Here is an 11,575-nt window from a genome sequence, read left to right on the forward strand (position 1 = left end):
TGATGACAATGAGGATAGGGAGGTTTGTATAATGTTTATGTAAAGTTGAGAACATTCACATGGCATTTATTCGAATGTACTCAATTATTTGCAAACTAGAGAACATTTGGTTGACCTTTATGCGAATGCACTCCATTATTTGCGAACTTTATGACGAGGGTAAGAAATTTTACATGATATTTATGCGAAATTGAGGGCATTCGCACAATGTTTATGCGAATGTACTCCATTATTTGTGAACTTGAGGACATTCACATGACCTTTATGCAAATGTATTCTATTATTTGCGAACTTGATGACAACGAGGATAGGAAAGTCTGCATGATATTTATGAAAACTTGAGGACATCCGTTTGATGTTTATGCTAATTATCTTAAATATTTATGAACTTGAGGACATTCACATGACGTTTATGCAAATGTACTCCATTATTTATAAACTTGAGTACATGCACATGATGTTTATGTAAATATACTCCATTATTTGCGAACTTGAGGTAATTCACATTTTATATATGCGAATGTACTCTATTATTTGTGAGCATTTGCAGATATCATTATTGTACTTAAGTTCCTATGTGATACGCCTATGAACTGTAACATGTACTTGTGATTTTTTTTCTAAATATGTACTTTTTTTTTACGTTTGCAAAATACGACCTTGTTACTATAGACAATTTAAAGAATATTCAAAATTTACATAATATAAAAAATATACATAACATCCAACATGAACTAAAATTAAATAACCAAAGTTTACAAAACATAAAAAATTTATATAATTGAAATTAAACATCCAAAAGTAACAAAACATAAAAAAATTATAGAACTGAAATTAAACATCCAAAATTTTAGTTTTTTGCCTCCTTCTCAACCTTCTTTTCGGCAGCCTCATCTTCTTCTTTCTACTTATGCATTTATAGAATTTGACCATACGCTTCTTGTAGTTTGTTGCATCATCCTAAAAAAATATTATTAGCAAAAAACTAACTATACTTTACATCCAAAAAATACAACAAAACAAAATATATAAATATATACTTGGATGAAATTGATTCTCGTGTTAAAGCCCAAGTATTGCATGTACTCATCGAGAAATAAAAGGTAAGGTAAATGGTCTTTGGCAGTTTTGTTCCACCTGTTATGTCGTGTTTGTGGTACTGTTGGAGTCGTTCTATTAATCTATATAGATGCTACATAAATTCACAACATGTGATACATTAATGTTAGATTCATATGAGTCTACGTAAAAATGTAACAAACAAACAAATGTGTAAAATTAACACTTACATTATTGTTCAACATAGTTTTGTATGTCAAATTCATGCTTGTTCGATTCTAATTTTTTGCCCATCTTTTTGCTTATCATCAACCTATTTTCATGATCAATTAAAAATGAATATAAACACGTACATGTTAGCACCACTAATTGTATATACATATAACTTGTTTCATTATACATCTTACCATAATTGGATAATTGCTTGTTTGTGGGGGTTTGGTTTATTTTTTGTTGCCATATTTTTGTTTATGTGTATATATCATGAACTACCTAATATATACATAGAAGACATACAATATTAGAACAATTCACTAAAAAACTCTAAATAAATGCATAGAAGCAATTCATTCAACTCTTAATAAATACACGTTTTGCAACAAGTTATACTCAAATATATTGTTATTCGTGCTTCCACCTATTATGGTCAATCTCATCACATATATTGTACTTGTATGACACAACATCCTTGTGTTCTATCTCTTTACTTTAGGTTGTTCTGATTTACGAGTCACTTTTGGTGGATAGATATGAATAAGAGTTAGTAGAGCATTGCGTGAGACATTATCTACCATTGAAAGGAATTGCTATATATGATATACAACTTAATATGATTCAACTGTGAAGAACTTATCGCAGGAATCTTCTGCTAGCTTACCCTTATGCAAAATGCATACGACTGCATGTTTGCATGAAATCCTATTGATCTGCCACTATCCACATGAGTATAACTGCTTCTCAAGATCAACACTGTAACCATGAGTTCGGTCGCGGGCTTCCTACCGATGTTGGTGGCAATGCACTACTTGCACACATAGTTGATGTGTCTTTATCTTAAGTGCCTCTATTTTTTTTTCTTTCTTATACATACGACAGTAACTGCTACTGCAACTTTTCCTGATTTTTGTTTTATAGTTACTCCTAATGATATGATCTTTAAAAAACTCATGACAATGTTGAAGATCATTAAACCTTTAATCAAAAGTAACTTCTAGATTATTTGAGCCTGTTAGACACTAAAAAAGTTTTCAATCATTAAAGTTTTTGTTATGCAACTCGTCATACAATTGAGATGTTTTCGCTTCAATGATTTTCAATTGCTCTTCATTGTTTAAGAATTTATTGAACGAGAACTTATTCAACCATGCCTCATTAGTGTAAAAACATAAAAAATTTTACTATTCAACAAATGCTTATATAGCTTATATGACATGACAAAGGTTCGACTTTCTAATTGCCATTCATGCATTATTTTCATCTGCCATTATTTATCTCATGTCATCAATGTCTTGGTCTGGTTCAACTGACATGGTATAGTCATCATCATCATCAATATCATCTGGTTCTCCACTGTCAACGTGATCACTACTACCACTAGTTGAATGTTCAATTATACAAACTAGATCAAAATTCATCATATTTATCGCTTCATTTGCTTTCATGCATGCAACATTTTTTCATTTTTCAACTTTCAAGATTAATCATAAAAACACCTCCATCGCCGCACCTATATCTCAAGCATACATTACAAAGTCTAATAACTTATACCTAGTTATGTCATCTGCCTTAGAAGGCTAAATGTTATAAAATTATTGAGGAAGATCAATAGCACTGTAATGCTGACATATTTTTACATCCTTTGCAATGATCTCCTGTAACGTAGAACGTCAATTATTCATAAAAGTTCTTCATTACCTACACATCAAACATCTATATCACAAATTGGTTTGGGCAGCTGTATGCCTAAGCTCAATGTTTGAGACATCAATATCATTACTAATAATGTCTCCATCATTTGAGCTTGTTGTTAGCTACTAGAAAGATTCTCGATCATTAAGTTTTTTGTTATGCAACTCATTAATAAATTGAGATGTCTCCGCTTAAATAATTTTTAATTGCTCTTCATTGTATGAGAATCCATTAAACAAGAACCTATTCAGCCATGTCTCATTAGTATAAAAACATAAAATAATTCTACTGCCCAATAAATGCTCATATAGTTTGTACAACATACCAAAGATTTGACTTTTCAATTGTCATTTGTACATCATTTACATCCACCATTAATTATCCCATGTCATCAGTGTCTTAGTTCTCTCCTATCATTTCTAGAGGTGTCAACAGATTGGGTTTACTCAGACCCAACCTAAAGCAAACCCTATAGGGTCTGGGTATGGTGATAAATAAGAAGACTCAATTAAGGCTCGGGTCAGGACCCGAGGGTTTGATTAATACATGCACCCGGGTTTGGTTTATAAAATTTTATACCAGACTCAGACCTGACCCGAGTTCTGATTAAGACCCACAATTTTTCAATGTAAAAATGATAAAAAATATGGTTTACCGGGTATGGTTTGAGTCTAGTTCATGTAGTTCTTATCGGGTTCGTGTATGATTTTCCTTATAGTGGACCCAATTAGACCCGAGACTGAACTCGATACCATACTAAAAAATCGAGTCCAAGTCTGCTTCCACCTAGGTCCAAACCAAACCCGACCCATTGACACCCCTAATCGTTTCTGAGTTATCCTCATCTGACATTGTATAGTCATCAACATCATCCAGTTCTCTGTTGTCAACGTAATCACTACTACTACTAATTGATTTTTTAGATGCACAAACTAAATCAAAAGTCATCTTCTTTATCACTTCATTTACTTTTATCCATGCAACATTTATGCATTTCTAAATTTTATGATTAACCATAAAAATAACACCTTCATCATCACACCTACATCTTAAACTTAAAGTATAAAGTTCAACAACTTGTACTTAGTTATGTCATTTACTTTAGAATGATGGATGTTATCCAAATTATTTAGATGAAAATCAATAGCACTTGCTGATATAGTTCCACATCCTTTGCAATGATCCTTTGATCATGTACAACAACAACAATTGTTTGTAGTTCTTCATTGCCTGCACGTCGAACAACTATATCCTTAATTAGTTCATAAAACTACATGACCTTCACATGTATGTTAAAAATATCAATATCACCCACTATTTGGGAAAAACAATCGAGCTCAATAGATGGTGCATGAGATAGAAGCACATTCTCTACAGGATTTCCATCATCTCATTCATCAATTGCTTCTTGTTTATCTTCAGAAGCAACAACTTTTTCTTTAATTTTATGAGCAACTAAATAAATGCCGCCACTAAATAACATTGATTCTAAATCATTATTGTTCAAAACATCTATCCATATATGTTGTTTACCTAATTTAGAAGAGTAACTATATCAGGGGCTCAATAACTCTTTCACAAATTCGGTTTTACGAGACAACAAAGCATTAAATTCCTTAAAGCTACTGTATTTGGAGACCACTATAGGTTAGTTCTACGATAGTATACTTTAACCATTTCAGAGGTCATCATTAACTCCCTATACCAACCACGTAACATATCATTCATTTAATAAAAATAACATATGAGAAAATACCATCCATATACCTTTCATATATTCAATTAACAAAACTATCTATAACAACCACTATGAAAACCAACTACCCACAATAACCCCCTAACCCCTCTTCAATGCTTATGGGCAGTCAACCCCAACCCCATCATACTAATTAAATGCTTGTGCCTAGTCAACCCTAGCTCCATTATACCAAGATAAAACTACCAAAAATTAAATAAAGGACAAGCAAATAAATATAAATAATCTACAACAGTAATAAATAAATAAATATATATAAAAAAAACCCTAAACATAATAAATCCTAAACGACAAATTTGAGGCCAAATATTAAATAAAACATAGGAAAACGTAAATAAAACATCTATAACAACAACCAAATACACATACTGTAAGACTATTAAATGCTTATATACAAAAAAATACTTTTGAATGAAATAAAATAAAATTATATATATATATATTGTTTGTATGAAACTCATCTTTAGACCTAATCAAAGAATTCAATGAGAAGGATACTACAACCTCGTCGGAATGGAGAAAAAAAATTTCACGCAAATCACAATAAGGGAAGAGAGAAGGTTAGCGGTTCTAGAGGAAAAAGAGTTAGATTTGTTTGAGAAACAAAAAAAAATAAAAAAAATAAAAAAAGACTTTATATATGATTCAATAAATGTAAATGTATAAAAATTTGCATGCTAAAAATTTGTGCATATTAGCACATATTTGCATATCTCATTAAAGAGAAATTCATTTTGGGAGATTCACAAGCACTCTTCATGAAGGTCGTACATTAATTGCGAAAGTAGAATCGTATTTGTGATCTTCATATAAGAGTGCGAATGTCAGGAACATTAAAAAAATTATATGTGAATTTCGTATGGTATTCGCAGACCTTCTTGAAGATCATTTACTTAAAAAAAAATTACATTGTAGCTTGTGATTGTTGTATTATATATGCGAAGGTAGTACCTTATTTGCAGAGATCGACTTGAGTGTGAGGGCCAAAGACATTCACATACATTAATATGTGAATGCTGCCATACATTTGCGGATCTCTTTGAGGATCAATTACTTAAAGGAGTTTTGCATGGTAACTCACGAATGTCATTTATATATATATGAATTTGGTATGGTATTTGTAAAGGTACAAAAATTTTGGTTACATGATATTCGTAAATTTAGTTATGTGAAGTTTGTGAAGTCCACAAAATCATAGTGCGAATGTATTTTCTAGTGAGAGGTTGCAAGATCAGAACAACATACTTGTATCACGCAAACCTCAAGAGTTTCGTGCATGTGAAAGGTAAAAAGGTCATAAAAAAACTAGGCATTCATGAATTTGAACATGAGGCAGATTTCAAAAATTGTGAAAAATTTCAGGAAACATGTCATTTTTTCTGTACAATACGGTCATTTTCTAAATAAATATTGCTAAGCATATTTATTCAGTTAGCTTTTATCATTTGATGGCTAGATTATACAAACAAGAGTGTCTACTACCTTATGATAACATGGTATATAACCACCGTATATGTTAAGTGCATCTATAAGGTCTGATTGAGAAGATGCAACCTACAACTATGATTTCTAGTAGGTGGGAGTAGGTGCTCCGGGGTATAATTACCAATATATATATATATATATATATATATATATATATATATATATATATATATATATATATATATATATATATATATAGAGAGAGAGAGAGAGAGAGAGAGAGAGAGGCAATTTATGTTATTCAAATTGTTTCTTTGTCATTTTCCAATTATCTCATGAACCTAAAACAAAGCTCATTTCTTGTCTGTTTCTATTCTGGGCAACCTTGGAGAAATTATGCATGCATTCGAAGTGTTCATTACTCATCCTATGTCAACAATTTCATTGCTTGAAACCGAAAGTTAGAATTGGTGAGGATTGAACGTTCCCTTTGTTTGCACTTTTGTGCAGTGGTCATGGAAGGTGCGATTTGGGAATGGTATTTTAGCTTTGACAAAGTGAGTCCGGAAGGTTATTCATTGCTACCAAGATCCCATCGTTTGACGTATGATCGGATCCATCCTGCATTCAATCCTAGCCGTTGGTTGGACAGCTAGATTTGTTGGCAATCTTACCTAGATGTCGACTGACGGCTAGGATCAACCTAAAGATCCTCTGTATCATGTTTCAAAGGATAGGGATCCTTTTTGATCCGTTAGAACTTAGAATCCAAAACCTCCCGACTAGCAGCATTAGCATGATGGACCTCATGGTACCTAGGGATGACAGTGGGGCGGGGCGGGGGACAAGGTCTCCACCCCCGCCCCACCTCAAGATTTTATCCTCCACCCCCGCCTCCATCCCCGGCAGGGAATGGATTTTATCCTCCATCCCCGCCTTCATCCCCGTTTCATATCCTCTACCCCCGGTTCAAACGGGGATGAGGCAGGGCGGGGCGGGGATATTGCAGGGAAAAGTGGTCGGGGCGGGGACGAGGCAGGGCGGGGAAAAGTGCACGTCCATCCCCGCCTCCACCCCTAGACGGGGATGGATTTTAACCTTCGTCCCCGCTTTCGTCCCCGCCTCATACCCTTCATCCCCGGTCCAAACAGGGCGAGGCGCGGGGCCCAGCTTTCCCCCGGTCCACTGCCATCCCTAATGGTACCAACTAGGCATTTTTTTTTTTACTCAACAACCTCAACCAATCAGGGGAATGACTCAGTGAACGTTTGCCATAAAAAAAGTGTTACAAGGGACTCACCCCTTCACTGACTCTCGTTGGAGTTGATAAGTAGGTGGCCAATAAAAAGCATGATTGACCACTGATGATATGTGAGTTTTCATCATTCAGAAAATGACACCTTACCAAACTGCAATTTCTAATCAACTTTGCAATTACTTAATTTTACTACATTAATAAATAAATAAATCAGCTCTAAGATGAGCCATTGAATGGTTTCATTTGGGTCGTTTTTGGGAAGTCGGTGTATGGAAACAATGTAAATTTTCAGAGAGATATATTTTCCTAAAGCCTGGGATAATAGAATCCCATCCCACAGTGATTTGAAAGGAAAGGAAAAATGGGGCATCCCCAAGTCAGACAACGGACAAAAAAACTAAAGTAGGACTGTCTTTTTCTCTGGCGAATTGTGCATCACACTCATTGCTCAGGAAAGCTGAGAATCTGTCTTTTTCTCTTGTGATTTTTTTTTCATTGAGAGGAAGGAACAAAAACGATTGCCGACGAGGAAGAAGCCAACCAAACCAATCCTTGTAAGAGAAAGAGATACCCCACCAAACCCGATCGCCAGCCCTACAGTACGTTCATAAAACAAATAAACCAAGTTATCAGAACAATGACTCGGCGTCCGCGGAGCCGACTCGGAAACTCATAGCGAATCGTTCGGGTCGCTCGCTCGTACCGAATCTTTAGATCTTGGGACGCAAAGAAAGAGGAAGAAGAAGAAGAAGAAGAAGAAGAAGAAGAAGAAGGGATACGGGAGTCGTTACCGTCGCCGAGGAGACCGAACCGAAGGACGACGTCAATGACGGGTCGTTCGTTTTGGTAACGTTCGCCGGCCGACTCGGAGGCGAGACGGATGAGTGATCGGGCGCCGGAGGAGGAGGGGGAGATAATACTGACTGCGGCCCGAGCCTGGCAGAGTCGAGATCGGCGGCGTATGCGGGCGTCCCGTTGGGGTTGAAGAGCCCGTAGTTCCTCTCCGACGTCGGCCCGGGCTTCAGGTTTTCGTTGAACAGAGCGAAAACGTACACCTCCAGTGCCGAGCTCGGCCTCCTCGGCGTCCCCTTCCCCTGAGCCACGATCTTCATCAGGTTCCTGTTGTACGTCCGGGCGTTCTCCGGCGTCGCGCCGGTCTCCTGCGAGTCCCCCTTCGACGGCCATCCGGTCTCCGATACCTTCACCGTCAGATTCCGGTGGCCCTCCGCCTCGAGCGCTGCGTAGACGGCGTCGATCTGGGCGAACAGCATGTTATCGTAGTGGAGCCCCGACTTCGGGTCCGTGATGCCGGCGTTCGGTCGGAAGAGGACGTAGTCGAGGAGGATGTGCTTCGGATCCCCCATGAAGGCGAAGAACGGGTAGGCGTTGATCAGGAAGGGCGATCCCGTCTGCGCGTGGAATCGCAGCAGCAGCGGGACCGTTCTGGTCAGATCTTGCCGGAAACTGCCGCTCGACGGCGGGTACGACGACTCCAGGACAGCGAGCGAGTGCGCCGTGGTCACCTCCACCTTGTCCCCCAACCCTAGCGCTTTCAGAGCGGCGTAGACGTTCTGCATCGCCGGCACGAGGCTCGCGATCAACGACGAGTCGTTTCCCGTCAGCACCTCGTTCCCGACGGTGACGCAACCGATCCGGGTCTCCGGCAGGTAAGCTTGGATGTTGGCCTTGACCCACGAGAGCGCCTTCGCCGGATCCGTCATCTTCACGACGTAGCCGTTCGGGATTGCGACGACGAAGTCGACGCTGGTGTTGCGGAAGGCGCGGAGGACCTTCGGGTCGGCGTCGTAGAGCTTCACCTTGGTAACGTTGATGGATTGGAGCAGCCCCACCACTCTGTCCGGAGAGGGGAGGTTGTCCCCGACCTGCCCGTAGTTGATGCCCACAGCCGGCGAAGCTCTCTCCGGAAAAACGGCACCTGCAACCAGAGGACGAAAGGGAACGGCGTAAACCTTCGGAATTCCATTGCCGGCCAGTAGTGCCGGAATTTCGCCGGGAAAATGAAGAAACGATCGGAATTTGCGTACCTGAGAGAAGAAGAAGAGCGAGGAGAGGCCAACAATGGGAATCGAAAGCCATATTTTTTACCGCTTTTTTTTTTTCCTTTCTTTGACGCTTTTCGTGGAGTTGCTTAGCAAGGGAATGCAGAGCAGAGGGGAAGAGAGTGTGTTCTCTCTGCTGAAAAGAAAAGAAGGCGTCAGAGGTCGGTAGGAATTTTGACGCCCCTGGTGACGTAGGTGATTGCGGGAAAGAAAAATCTTTGGGGATTGACCGTTAATTTTTGAGTTCCAGGAAAGCCCCTAATGCTTTTAGGAAAGAACGAGAGTTTTTTGGCGTTTAGTATATGATGTTGTAGAATATGTTGGGGATATTATAGTCTTCCTAGCTTATCTGAACAGCACGAATAGCTGCTGTTCTTTTTCCATCTATAGTGACCGTTATACCCTTTTTTGTCGATGTGAAAACTCCGGGTTCGGTTCTGGATCCAGCAATAACTACTTGTATACGGGTGATGCAACTATGCTGGATTTGGACTTGGGCTCTGATCCAAGTTGGGAGACCTTTTAGAAGATCCGAAATTGGTTTAGCAGACCGTTATACCCCTATTCAACCCGAACTGCAGGTGTAATAATCTAACGAAAGTAGGATGTTTGTTAAATCAAATGTCTTTGGTCTTTTCCGAAATTGGATTCGAGAACCTCTTATCGGATCCAATGTTTTCATCTAGCTTTTTCAGATTGGGCTCAAACCATCAGGGAGAAACAAGGCCCGTCGTACGTACATCTTGGCGATGGACGGCCGACATCGATGCACCTAAGCTTTTTTAATGCCTAACGTGGTCCAATCAGGGACCAGGAAAACCCCCCACCGTCTACGACTCCCTAGACCTTTGAAGTTCCTGCTTCCATGCGGATTGGAAAGAGGGAATTAAGTCGCCCACCTTGTTCCTAGGGGTGGCAATCGGGTCGGGTTGGCGGGTCAGCATACCTCAACCCGAACCCGACCCGTTTATTAAACGGGTCGGCTGTGGCAAACACGAACCCGGCCCGTTTAATAAACGGGTAACCCGACACAACCCACCAACCCATTTAATAAATGGGTTGGGTCGGGTAAACATGTTCTCAGGTTCGCGGGTTGACGGGTTGGCAGACGAGTTGGCGGGTTGACCCACCTGCCTAACCCCTTTATTAAACGGGTCAGGCCGGTTGGGGGGTTGGCATACCCCTAACATGAACCCGACCCGTTTAATAAACTGGTTAGGCGGGTTGACCCGTTTATTAAACGGGTTCATTTTTTCCAAACCCGAACCTGCCTAAGAGGCGGGTTGGCGGGTCGTGTCAGGTTTTGCCACCCCTACTTGTTCTAAACAGAGATTTTATTTTTTCCCATCTTCTTGCATAAAATGAGATACATCCTGTCCCTTGCCCTCTTGCCAGTTGCTTTAAAAGATCACAAACACAAGCTACACGTTAAATCGGCTCTCTTTTCAGATGATCTGAGAGCCTTGCATGATATATCTTATTTATAATAATAGATAAGAGTCTTATGAGATACATCATTTTCTTTTTCTTTGAGGAGTCCTGATTACAACATATTGCAAACTCCTTAATGACCTTGAATGGTTGATCAACCTTACCTTTGTGAGAGTTCTTATAGAAGGGCGATCAGTATTGGACTCTTGAGAGAATCCATGTTCAACATGTTCTCTAACATCCCCCTCAAGTTCAGTGGAAAGCTGGTCATGCATGAAAATATACTGAACATGTAACTATCTTTTGACAATTTTTTCTTGAACAAAATGCAAATCAATTTCAATATACTTGCTGCAATTATGAAACATTAGATGAGGTGAGGAAATATGAGGCTCCGACATTATCACACTAGAAGACAAGAATATGTGTACTCGTCATACCTGTAAAAGATACTGGAGCCAAGTCACTTCAGATGTAGCATTAGTAATGGACCTGTCTTTGGATTCAGTATTGGATCGGGACACGATAAATTGTTCCTTAGAGATCTATGAAATTAAGTTAGACAAAAAAAAAGATGGCATATCCACCGGTTGACCTATGGTCATCGGAAAATCCTGCCCAATCTGCATATAGAATATTGAAAGAACTGGCTGAGACGGCTGCTTTAGTTGGATAGTC

At 39.0% G+C, this 11,575-nt stretch overlaps 1 protein-coding gene across 1 annotated transcript; it reads right to left on the reverse strand.

The window, feature by feature from the left end:
• Positions 1 to 7,549: 7,549 nt before the first annotated feature.
• LOC149829582 (glucan endo-1,3-beta-glucosidase 11-like) lies at positions 7,550 to 9,645 on the reverse strand. Its single transcript, XM_090016030.1, has 3 exons — positions 9,452 to 9,645; positions 8,198 to 9,342; positions 7,550 to 8,000 (listed from the first exon to the last, which is right to left on the reverse strand). The coding sequence occupies exons 1-3, from the start codon at positions 9,501 to 9,503 to the stop codon at positions 7,899 to 7,901; spliced, it is 1,299 nt and encodes a 432-aa protein (XP_089872156.1). The 5' UTR covers positions 9,504 to 9,645; the 3' UTR covers positions 7,550 to 7,898.
• Positions 9,646 to 11,575: the final 1,930 nt, after the last annotated feature.

This window comes from Nuphar pumila, chromosome 8, assembly GCF_984573655.1.
Source record: "Nuphar pumila chromosome 8, dmNupPumi1.hap1.1, whole genome shotgun sequence".
NCBI lineage: Eukaryota > Viridiplantae > Streptophyta > Magnoliopsida > Nymphaeales > Nymphaeaceae > Nuphar > Nuphar pumila.

What these genes read in the sequence shown, in the direction of transcription:
- LOC149829582 (XM_090016030.1), bottom strand. Translation starts at nt 9,503, where the DNA reads ATGGCTTTCGATTCCCATTGTTGGCCTCTCCTCGCTCTTCTTCTTCTC. An exon ending in CGCTCTTCTTCTTCTCTCAG is followed by an intron (nt 9,343 to 9,451) that starts GTACGCAAATTC and finishes CTCTGGTTGCAG; the next exon opens with GTGCCGTTTTTCCGGAGAGA. An exon ending in GTTCGGTCTCCTCGGCGACG is followed by an intron (nt 8,001 to 8,197) that starts GTAACGACTCCC and finishes AACGTACTGTAG; the next exon opens with GGCTGGCGATCGGGTTTGGT.